This window comes from Mesoplodon densirostris, chromosome 18 (assembly GCF_025265405.1).
Source record: "Mesoplodon densirostris isolate mMesDen1 chromosome 18, mMesDen1 primary haplotype, whole genome shotgun sequence".
Lineage (NCBI taxonomy): Eukaryota > Metazoa > Chordata > Mammalia > Artiodactyla > Ziphiidae > Mesoplodon > Mesoplodon densirostris.
The window spans coordinates 52,753,504-52,766,145 of record NC_082678.1 but is presented as its reverse complement, the minus strand read 5'-3'; the positions used below and the strand labels follow the sequence as shown (position 1 = coordinate 52,766,145).

General features: G+C 37.9%; 1 protein-coding gene across 3 annotated transcripts in view; it reads right to left on the bottom strand.

The window, feature by feature from the left end:
• The window catches only part of LOC132479277 (ATPase family AAA domain-containing protein 5-like), a 36,512-nt gene that overhangs the window by 22,475 nt on the left and 1,395 nt on the right, over window positions 1-12,642 (bottom strand). For all 3 annotated transcript variants that reach the window (XM_060082827.1, XM_060082828.1, XM_060082829.1), the window contains exons 2-6: window positions 9,461-11,364; window positions 8,647-8,755; window positions 4,131-4,286; window positions 2,045-2,168; window positions 1,195-1,276 (exon numbers count right to left, since the gene is read on the bottom strand). In XM_060082827.1, coding sequence (XP_059938810.1) covers window positions 1,195-1,276; window positions 2,045-2,168; window positions 4,131-4,286; window positions 8,647-8,755; window positions 9,461-11,364 — 2,375 coding nt within the window. The remainder of the gene's footprint in view (window positions 1-1,194; window positions 1,277-2,044; window positions 2,169-4,130; window positions 4,287-8,646; window positions 8,756-9,460; window positions 11,365-12,642) is intronic.

Below are 12,642 nucleotides of genomic sequence, written 5' to 3'. Positions count from 1 at the left end.
AGTAAAAGAAAGATGTTACATCTTGATATAGTGTACTAATCAAAACTGTATGCTTAAGATTTGTGCACTTAACAATATGTAATTATTCCTCAATAAAACTGAAACAGGAAGAAAAAAATAACCTGAACTCATGTCCCTAAACCTGGTCTTCTTCCATCATGCCATCTACTGGCACAGACCAGAACTTAAGTGTCACCCTTCTACCTTTGTCTCTCCCACCCCCAGCCCCCGTGTCTAATTAATCAGCAAGGGTTCTTAAATTTATCTCCTAAAATCTTTTCATACGTCATCTCCAGCACCTGAGTCCACACCTCCATCATCTCACACCCAAACCCTTGCATCCACTCTAATCCCTCCTCCATCCCATTCTCTGTACAAGAGCCAAATTAATCCAGCAGTCAAATTAAACTTTCAAAATCCAAATGTTTATGTCCATACTCCTGTTTAAAACCCTCTGATTGCTTCTCATTGCTCTTAGCATAGTGACAAAATTCTTCCATATGGCCTAAGGGCCCTACCCACATGGGCTGGCAGCCACCTCTCCAGCATAATCTCATTTCTCTCCCCCATGCTGTTTCTGCTCAAGTCACACTGGCATTCCTTCAACCTCCTGTGTTTACCATGCTCCTTCCAGCCACAGGGACTCTGCAGATGGGCCCTCTGGCTGGAACACTGCTCCACCTCCTGATGAACTCCTGCTCATCCTTCAGTTCAGATGTCATTTCCTCAGAAAATCCTTGCTTGACCAGACCAAATCGACTCAACAAACTTTTAATAGACCTTTGTACCTCTCCTTCTTAGCACACTGCAATTTTTCATTTGTTGGCCCAATTAACGTTTAATCAGAGATTGTCTTTCCTCTAGGGTATAAGCCTCCTGAGGACAGGGAATATGTCTTATTCCCCATGATATTCCTAGTATCAAAAACAGCACCTGCTACATAGTAGGTATTTAAATATTTACTGAACAAGTTCATAAACCAGCTTTTTGCTATTTTTGGTTTGCGTATTTTCCCACTGTTTTGTCTAGAGATGGACACAAAATGTTTGCAAAAGACCAAGATCTTCAAATTGCAGTTGTAGCATTGTCAATATTGTCATCTATTAAAATGGATTTATCAAAGCTTCAAAGTAAATGAATGCAAAATATATTCCATGAAATATTTTGACATTTTAAAATTTGTATCAGACTGACCTGCTTTCATCAAAACCAAGGACAGGATCAGCTGTTTTCTGAGCCTTTCTAGTAAGAAATAAAGGCGCGACTTTCACTTTTCCTTAGAAGAATAAATGCTTAGGTTAGTATCAAGGTTCATCATCTCCACTTACCTCTAGCTACTTATAAAACTTAAAAAAGGGCCTCCCTGGTGGCGCAGTGGTTAAGAGTCCGCCTGCCGATGCAGGGGATACGGGTTCGTGCCCCGGTCTGGGAGGATCCCATATGCCGCGGAGCGGCTGGGCCCGTGAGCCGTGGCCGCTGAGCCTGCGCGTCCGGAGCCTGTGCTCCGCAACGGGAGAGGCCACAACAGTGAGAGGCCCGCGTACCGCAAAAAAAAAAAAAAAAAAAAAACTTAAAAAAAATTTTTAATTAAAAATTTTTCTATAATGAGCTGATCTCTCAACCTGGCAAAATCAATATCAGAATCTCTTGGGGAGCTTCTTTTTAAACTACGGATTCCCACAATCCACCTCTGGAGATTCTCAGTCAGTATGTCTAGGGAAGGACCTAAGGATTTAAAAATTTTTTTAATTTACCAGATGATTTTGATAATCAGTCAGCTTTGGGAACCACTAAGTTAACTGAGGCTAAAAAGATACAAAGAAACGCAATCACTTAAAATACACTCAGTTACCTTTTGTAAAACTCTTCATTACATTATAACTTTACTCATTTACTCATTAAAATAGAAATATTTAATATAATTAAAAGGTTATATTTTATAAGACAAGAGATTAAATCAAAATGAGATAAAATTAAAATTCAGAACAATATAATCCCCCCAAAACATTCTAATGTTCATAATCAAGTTATCAAATCTGATTACCAGGGACATTTTTAGGAGTCTTGTTAAGTTTTTTTCCTAACACATCATTCAGACACTGAAGTTTCTTCTGATTTTTCTCAGGATGCTTTAAAGGAGTAGGACTTGAACCTGTTATTACAGAGTCCTAAGACAGAATAAGAAAAAAATTTTTTAATAACATACAATTAATGTTATTAAAATTTTAAAAGCATTACAGTGCTAGAAGCCATGACAAGATAATCACATTAGCAACTCCATACATCTCCCTGTCAGAAACTAACACGGAAAACACAGGATATGAATGGCAATAGTCTGTGCTTATATCATACAAGTTCATGTGATCAAAGAGTGGATTTATTATGACCATGGGTTTTCTTTTTTAAAGAAGCAATGAACAGACTAAATTGCAGATAAAAGAATCAATACAACCAAGCTATAAAAATTATAGCTAATCCCTTTCAGAACTATACATCCTAAATATGTATTAGATGAAGTCTGGTAAGTTCTATACATACATCTATAGAGCATCTACTATGTGTTAGGCAATACAGCAGGCACTGGGAACACACAAAAAAGTGAAACTCTAGAGTTGGTGTCAAGTTTACACCAGGGTTTAGGGGACAGAAGGAGAGCTAATCTATGAGTAAATCGTTTAACTAGTGAGCTTCCCTGGTGGCGCAGTGGTTAAGAATCCGCCTGCCAATGAAGGGGACACAGGTTCGAGCCCTGGTCCAGTAAGATCCCACATGCCCGCAGAGCAGCTAAGCCCATGCACCACAACTACAGAGCCTGTGCTCTAGAGCCCGCGAGCTGCAACTGCTGAGCCCACATGCCACAACTACTGAAGCCCACATGCCTAGAGCCTGTGCTCCACAAAAAGAGAAGCCACCGCAATGAGAAGGCCGCACACCACAATGAAGAGTAGCCCCCTGCTCACCACAATTAAGAAAGCCCGTGCACGGTAACGAAGAGTAGCCCCCGCTCACCACAACTAAAGAAAGCCCATGCACAGCACTGAAGACCCAAAGCAGACAAAAATAAATGAATAAATAAATAAATTTATTTTTAAAGTTTAGTTAACTAGTTATAATACAATATAGTGAAAGTAATACTGACTAAATACAAAAAAAAAAACCCATGAAAGTATATTAAAGTACATATAGGGAAGGAAACTATTTGTCTTGAAGACATCAGCAAAGCTTTCAAGAGGACGTAGTCAATTATTCACAGCATTTTTCATAGCCGAAAAGTGGAAACAACCCAAATGTCCATCAACTGATGAATGGGTAAATCAAATGTGGTATTTCCATATAATGGGGTGTTATTTGGTAATAAAAAGAAACAAGATACTGATTCTACAACATGGAAGAACCTTTAAAACATTATGCTAAATGACAGAAGCCAGATACAAAGGACACATATGGTAGGATACCATTTGTATTAAATGTCCAGAATATGCAAATCTATAGAGACAGAAAGTGGATTAGTGTTTGGCTAGGGCTGGGGGAGGGGAGATAGGAAGGTGACAGCTAAGGAGAATGAGGGTTCTTTTGGGGGCAATGAAATATTCTAAAACTGACTGTGGTGATGAATGCACAACTCTGTGAATATACTAAAAGCGACTGAATTGCACACTTTAAATAAATCATGTTATTATATTTTTTAAAAAAAGAGAGAGAGATGGTGGCATAATTTAGCAGGATCTTAATCTCTGAATAGGAATTCCTCAGGTAGAAGAGAGTACCTAATATACATTTTACGCTGAAACTACAAACTGAAAAAAGTAAAAATTGCAGCCTTTGGGGCAAAACGAATAATTTAGTATGACAGAGCAAAAAGTGTGTGTTTGAGGAAGGGGGGTTGTTTTGAGGAAAAGGAGGAGCTAGTTCAGCCTAAGAAGGATCTTGAATGACTTGATAAGGATTCAGAGTGTATTCTGTAGGCAAAAGAGAGCCAAAGCCTTTGAAAAGAGAATGGAAAATGATATTTTTCTACCACCTCAGGGCTTCCTACAATTCTACCTTATAATTTTATAACAGTTTCCTTCTCCCATTTCAAACAGAAAAACAGAACAGAATTTATATCAATAAATATTTGTAATACTTACTTCTGTTTCTGACCTTTCAGGGAGCGTCTGATGTCTGGACGAACGCCTTAAAGGTGTCACTATTTCATCAGTAGCTTTTGACCTACTAATGTGTAAAGCTTTTGCTTTTTCAATCAATTGTTTTGCTTTGGATACATTTTTTGAAGCACTGCTTACCTAAACACAAATATGAAATAATACTTTAGGTTACTGGCAAATATTTTATGTTTAATAATAGAAAAAAACAGAAAAGGCAAACCTTTAACGACAGTAGAAAGATCAGTAGTTGCCAGGGAAAAAGGAAGGGATGAATAGGCAGAGAACAGAGGATTCCTAAGGCAGTGACACTACTCTGTATAGTATTATACTAGTAGATACATGTCATTTAACATTTCTCTAAACCCACAGACTGTACAATACCAAGAGTGAACCTTGGGGCTTCCCTGGTGGCGCAGTGGTTAAGAATGCGCCTGCCAATGCAGGGGACACGGGTTCGAGCCCTGGTCCGGGAAGATCCCACATGCCGCGGAGCAACTAAGCCCGTGCGCCACAACTACTGAGCCTGCGTGCTATCTCCCGTGAGCCACAACTATTGAAGCCTGTGTGCCACAACTACTGAAGCCCGTGCGCCTAGAGCCTGTGCTCTGCAACAAGAGAAGCCACCGCAATGAGAAGCCTGCGCACTGCAACGAAGAGTAGCCTCCGCTCTCAGCAATGAGAGAAAACTCGCGTGCAGCAGCGAAGACCCAATGCAGCCAAAAATTAAATAAATGAATAAATAAATAAATTCATTAAAAAAGAAAAGAGTGAACCTTAATTTAAACTACAGACACTGGGTGATGTGTCAATGTAAGTTCATCAATTATAACAAGTGTACTATTTTGATATTGATTATGGGGAGGCTATGCATGTGGGACAGCACTGGGTATATGGGAAATCTATACCTTTTGCTCAATTTTGCTGTGAACCTAAAACTGCTCTAAAAAATGAAGTCCACGAAGTACATATATAATAGAAAAAGATAACCACAGATCACACTAAATAAAAGACCAGAAAAATGGTTATTCAAATCTTACCAAGGAAATGAAATTAAAATGTGTCTAATTATACTTAGTTTGCCTTTATTTCTTGCTTGAAATCTATTCACATAAATATAATTACATATGTGAAAAATACCCAAAAAGATATCCATATTAAATGTCTGTATATAAAAAAATTTTTTTAAGCAGATGTCTGGGGACTTCCCCAGTGGTACAGTGGTTAAGACTCCATTCTTCCGGTGCAGGGGGCATGGGTACAATCCCTAGTCAGCGAAGTTCCACATGCTGCGTGGTGCAGCCAAAACAAACAAACAAACAAAGAGATGTCTGTACAGATTAGAATTATTGGTTATTTCCCCATTATCTTCATGGCATCTATTCTTTGATTTTAGTCACTTTTAGGCTGAATCCTTTGGAGAGAGGCTGAAAAGGTAGTAGGTATGGAAAAGAGCACTGATAAGAATAAAGTCTGGCCTTCAGGCCCGGCTCTACCACTGATGTACTAAGGGATCTTGTGCATTTAAATATTATCTTCCAGATAATGTATTTGCCATATTCTGAGTTCTACAGGTTTTTACATTTGGATTAAAAACACATAGCAAGCAAGCTGCAAAATAGTTCACATTATATGATCCCTTTTAAAAATGACATATAAATATTTAAGGATAGGAAAAAGTCTGGACAGATGAACTTGTAACTATTAAAAGAGGGTTCCCCCTGGGGACCTCCCTGGTGGCACAGTGCTTAAGAATCCACCTGCTAATGCAGGGGACACGGGTTCAATCTCTGGTACGGGAAGATCCCACATGCCATGGAGCAACTAAGCCCATGCGCCACAACTACTGAGCCTGTGCTCTAGAGCCTGTGTGCCACAAAATTACTGAAGCTGGAACACCTAGAGCCTGTGCTCTGCAACAAGAGAAGCCATCGCAATGAGAAGCCCGCACACTGCAACGAAGAGTAGACCCCGCTCGCCACAACTAGAGAAAGCCCACGCACAGCAATGAAGATCCAAGGCAGTCAAATAAATAAACAAACAAACAAAATTAAATCCAAATAAATAAATAATATAAGCAGCATTTAAAAGTTCAGTAGAATCTTTCTAAAAAGTAAGAGATAGCAATGAAGAAAAAAAAGTGGGTTCCCCCTAAACAGGAAAGAGAAACTTGTAAAAGTTTTCACTTTTAAATTTATATACTACTGTGTCTTTTTTTGTTTGTTTGTTTGTTTGCGGTACACAGACTTCTCACTGTTGTGGCCTCTCCCGCTGCGGAGCACAGGCTCTGGACACGCAGGCTCAGCGGCCATGGCTCACGGGCCCAGCCGCTCCACGGCATGTGGGATCTTCCTGGACCGGGGCACAAGCCCGTGTCCCCTGCATCGGCAGGTGGACTCTCAACCACTGTGCCACCGGGGAAGTCCTACTACTGTGTCTTTTAAACAAATGTTTGCTGTTTTTAAAAACTTAAAAAAAATTTTTTTTTCACTGCTCCTTGTGACATGCAGGATCTTAGTTCCCAAACCAGGGATCGAACCTGTGCCTCCGCAGTAGAAGCGCAGAGTCCTAACAACTGGACCCGCAGGGAATTCCCAAAACGTTTAAAATGTTTTTTGAAAACGTGAAGAAGAATAGGTATGGAAAAAAATTTTTTTTAATTAACAATAAAAATAAAATAAAATAAATAATAGGCATGGATATTCAGAACATACATAAGGAGGATAGGAATGTTAAGGACCTGCTTTATAGTAGTAGAGTGACAGATTTTTGTTGTTGTGTTAGCAAAATTTTTTTTTCTTTTTCATATATTTGATTTATTGATTTTTGGCAGGGTTGGATCTTCATTACAGTGTGCGGGCTTCTCATTGTGGTGGCTTCCCTTGTTGCACAGCACAGGCTCTAGGTGTGTGGTCTCAGTAGTTGGGGTGCGTGGGCTCAGTAGTTGTGGCTTGCGGGCTCCAGAGCGCAGGCTCTGTAGTTGTGGCGCACGGGCTTAGTTGCTCCGCGGCATGTGGGATCTTCCCGGACCAGGGCTCGAACCCGTGTCCCCCCCATTGGCAGGTGGATTCTTAACCACTGTGCCACCAGGGAAGTCCCCAGCAAAATTTCTGACAGGCTGATGAACCTTAGGATAAGTTAGAATTCAAAATAATCCAGCTAAATTTAAATTATCGACTCCAACATTGAAACAGTTAAGAAAGACATGTTTTAGTGAATGTGTGAAAAAAATATCCACATGCATTTTGGCATATAGTTCTGCTATTACCCGAAATCTGTTTTTTTTTCCTAATAGTTATTTTTCTGATAAAAGTTTTAAAAAGCTCATGTTTACAGAAAAACAAAAAACAGAAAAATGAAGAAAATCAAAATCAACCATAATCCTATCATCTCAAAAACCAGTCATTTCCAACACCCTCCTTTCTGACCTAGCTGCCTGTCCTCCCAGCTCACACTTGGTTACTCCTGACTAAAACAGGAACTTCCGTCTTGACAGCTCTCTACTTCCGCCTTATTTAACAGCCCCTGGTACCCCTTTTCCACATCCCCAGCTTAAATTCCATCATATATCATGTCAACTCTCAAAAATGTTTTCACCTCCTTTGGCGCCACTGTCCTTCAAAACAGGGTTAAATATTTACTTTATGAGATTAATGACAAGAGTACCAAGCATAGTACCTAGAGTGAGATAAGAAGCACCCCCACAAGCGGAAAAAAAAAGAGAGTTGTTAAATAAAAACAAAAGAGATACCAACTTTCTGTGGCAGTGGCTTTCATCCAAGGATTACATCAGAACCACCCTGGTGGCTTTTTCAACACACATACACACACACACACTTGTACCTACTCACCCAGGAGAGAATCCAATTCTCTCATCATGAGGGATAAGCAGTTTACTCTACAAAATCAGCTAAACTATTCTTATACATACAACCTCTCCCTTTAGGATAGTGGTTTTCAACTGGGGGTGATTTTTCCCTCCAGGGGATATTTAGCAATGACTGGAGGTATTTTGCTTGTCATAGCCAGGGCAGGTGGGGGGCAACTGGCATCTCACGGATAGAGGCCACGATTACTGCTAAACATCCTACAATGTACAAGACGGTTCCCCACAACAAAGAAGTATCCAGCACACAATGTCAACAGTACCAGGGTTGAGAGACCCCACTTGTTAGCCTCTAATCTACAGGAAAAATGCAGTCACACTTATTTCCATAAGCAGCCTTAGGGAAAAAGATTGGAATATAACTGTCACTAAGAAAACTTTTTCTAGGTAAACGATACTGTCTTTATCAATTGCTTTCATCTCACAATAAGATATGTTGATCTCTTAATAAGCTAACTAGAGGAATGAAATAGCAAAAAATAATATAGGGTTATAGTTAACATAACCAATCTATGAAGTATGTGAATCTTCTTTTGGCGTATCACTTCCAATAGTAATAGTTACTGTTTTACAAAACAGAATACTACTTACAGGACACCCTAATATTTCAATTACCTTTCTAGTCGGAGACTCAAAATCTTCATCAGCTGCTTCAGATTTCTTAGACCTTTTCTTAGATTTTTTCTTAGATTTTTTGGGAGTACTAATTCTGGTGAATTTCATTCTGAAAAAATACCAAAAAGGTATTCACAAACATTCATATGATTATAACGTGTAAGAATTTCAATTAAATACAGAAAGGAACCAGCTACGGCTCTAATTTCTCGACCGTTCTGAAACAGAAAACGAAAAAAGACACCCCCCCAATTAGTTTCAAATTACTGATTTAAAAGAAAGCCAAACTCATTGTTAAACTCTTAGAAAATATAAAGTTTCATTTTATAAATCATAAGCTTTCTAGAAAATTAGCCCCTAAGATTAGCCAGAACCAACATGCAAGTATATGTTGAGTTGGCCAAAAAGTTCATTCGGGTTTCCCGTAGCATCTTATGGAAAAACCTGAGCCAACTTTCTGGCCAAACCTCACAGTATATGGCTCAGCTTACCTAAAAAAGTTCTATGATTTATTTTTAATCTTATGTTTGTTAAATGCACAGAATTCATATTTGGAGGATATTTCTCCAGGAATTAACAACTATGATAAATAAGAGTTTAAAACGCATCTAAAATACATCTAGAATTCTTCTGAAATCATGCCTGACTTTAAATTAAAGATGGAAAATAAGCAACATTTTTGAAACCCTGTTTTCCTTTTCTTATAAATCAGCTGTGTTCTAGCAAAAAAATTCTTCAGTGCTTGACATATTTCCCTTCACATCTAATAATACATGCAGAATATTTAGAACTTGAGAACAAAACAAAACTTTACCTAATAGGACTCTCCGAATCAGAGGATACTGTTATTAATTCCGCCGTATATAAGCTACGCTTCCCTGGTAAGTTCGCTGCTTTTGGAGTGGAAGCTTTTACTGGACTATCGTCTTGTGCGTCTTCAGAATCAGTACCTCTAACGATGACTGTAGCAGGTGTGTTGCTGCTTTGTTTCGGTGTAGAAACATATACCGAGCTGTCTTCAGTCTCAGCTTTAGAGTGTATAACCTTATCCTTAACTGGTATGCCAGTTTTTCTTGAAGACTTATTGTTACAGGGAGAGGAAATTTTTGGAGGGTCATCATCGGCTGCACCTTCACAAACAAGGTTTTTGCTGTTAAGTAATGTGCCGTTTTTGAAAACGTCTGTTTTCTTTTGTCTTAAACTCCTTCTAAGCCTTTTTTGATTTTGTTTCTCTTTAAAGGAAAAAGTTGATTCTTTCTTTTGACTATTTCTCTCTCTATTTTCACCTGGAATAGCACCAGTATCTAAGATTTTTTTATTCTTTTTCTTCAGCTTTTTACTTTTCTCCTTAGGAAAACCTCCTTTATCAGCATGTGTCTGTGAATTGCCATTATTTGAAACCATTTGGATATTAGGATTTTCCATGTTTTTAGAATTATTGTCTCTTCCTTCCTCATTTAAAGATTTTTCATTGAGCTCTTTCTGCTTATCAGAAGACTTTTTGACTCCATGTTTAAGTGCATCTGATGTTGGCTGCCTAAATGCTTTCATAAACTGCTGTCTTTCTTCTAGAGTGCATCTTGGTTTCACAGCTTCAGAACCTCCAGCTTCCAACACTGCCAATTCTAGTTCTTCCTCATGTATAACGACATTAGATCTTCTTTTCTGAATCGTCTGTTCATACTCAGGATGAGACAGACTATTTTCCATTTCCACCTGCTTTTGTTTCAAGAAAATTGAGGGTATTTTCCCTGCCTTTTTTGGGGGGATGGGGTGAACTTGTGCAAGAACAGTGACTGTCTTAAAGCGGACCTGTTGGGAAATCTCATAGGTTTCTGGGTCAGTCATACAACCACTTTTGGCTGCATCGTCAACAGTTTCAGAAGGAATACAAATAGACACTGTAGAGTCTGGTGCCTGTTCTACTTTACTTTCGTTGTGACTTTTTAAAAATTCCTCATATGAGACAGTTATTGTACTATCATTTAACTGGGCTGTTTTAGTTAGATTATCTCTAGATTCTGCATCATTTGCAGTATTTTCAATTTCGTTAGTTAGGGAAGGCATTATCTGTTTACTATCATTACCATCTCTTTTAAGGAGATTTAGTTCCTCTGCTAAGGGTAAACTTTCAGATAGATCTATTATCTCTCTGTGCTTCCTTTTCCTCAATTTGCTGCGATCAGTTTTTGAGGGCTCTTGTTTAGGACTTACTTTCTTAGAACTTTTTTTGGAGGTCATAGTGCTTGATTGTTTTTTGGTATCTTGAATACTTTCTGCAAGTACCTCGACATGTTTCTTATAGAGTAAAGCAGAAGTACTACTTTCCACAAAATTGTTACTTAAACTGGAGTCTTCCTTGCTATCATCACTGTTAATTTCAATTGCAGATTCATTTTCAGTTTTAATATGACTTAGTTGATGAGATAAATTAAGTCTCTTTCCTCTCTTCTTATTCTCTGTATTTGAGGACATTTCCAAAGGTGTTTTACAGTCTTTGTCACTGTCAGCAGGCAACGGTGTGGATGACTTTATCTTGTACTTTTTTGCTGTCTGAGTTTTCTCATTTGTGGGTAAAGTCTTTCTAAAATAATCCAGAATATTACTGGATTTGGGTGGAGAGAAAACCCTGTCTCCAGTCTTCCCCATTGGTGATAAATATTTGGTGATTGTTTTGCAAGAAATCCTGTCATCGACTATCCTTCGCTTCTTGCTTGCCTATCAATTTAAAAGAAGAAAGAAAGCACTTATTTCAAGCAACATAAATTCTAAACATGGATCTATTATTTTATGTAATGCGGTAAAAAAAGGAAGGCTCCCTTAGTTGATAAACATTACATATTAGGAAGAAAAAGAGCTTTAAAGTTAAACCTACATTCAAATCTCAATGTCACATCAAGTTATACAATTATAATTTGTGTACTTTATATATTATGCGTCAATAAAAAGTTTCAAGGCCCCCTATGCTTGTGTACAAATGTGTTAATTACTGTTGGCCTCTGTTTGCTCTATAACCTTTGAATAGTACCACCCACCCCACAGAATTTGTAATGAACATATTACATACAAACATGTGAAGTCTGATGCATGCTCGGAACTCTATAAATATTATTTCCATTTCCTTTATACTGTTTTAGTTAAAAATAAAGAAATTATTCTAACTATTTCCAAGAAACAGGTACATGGTGAACAAGCCTAGGATCCCAAAATTTACTAATTAAGTAAAAATTATAGTGGACATTTACTACAAATAAAACAAATAAGACTTTTCAGTGTTTTAGTGCGCTATTAAGAGTTACCGCCTGCCTCTTATACTATTCAGTACCCTTAAAAAAAAGCTCCATCAACTTTATTTTTAACTCCCTCAGTTCATTTGTTAGAAAAAACTTGCCAGAACAACAAGAAAACCTTTTCTTTTGAAGATAAGTAGCAAAGGAATTATACGTCTAGAAAATTAAAATGGATTATAAGGCTATCATGATTAAAAGCATAGCACTGATGCGTGAATAGGCAGGCAACTTAATAGAACCGATTAGAAAACCAGAAAGAGACATAAGTGTGTATTTAAAAATTTGGTATATGGTAATAGTAGCACTCAAGTTAGTGGGCAAAGAAGTAGTTAATAAATAGTACTGGGACAAATTTTAACCCTCTGGATAAATATGAGACAAAATAAATTACAGACAGATTAAAATTTTACATCTTAAAATGAAACGATAAATGTACTAGAAGAAAATGTTAATGAGTTGTTAGTATTATTATCGTGAGCTCGTATCAGAGGCACAATACCATAGGCTGTGGAGTCAAGCAGATCTAAGTTCAAGTGCTGGCTCTGACATCTACTAGTGTGGGACCTTGAGCAAATTACTGTTAATTTTCTAACTTATTTTTCTAACCTAACTTACTTTTAATTACTTCTTAACCTTCTCTCATCTGTAGAATACAGATAATAACACCTCATCACAGGGCTGATATTAGGTAAAATAATGTGTATAA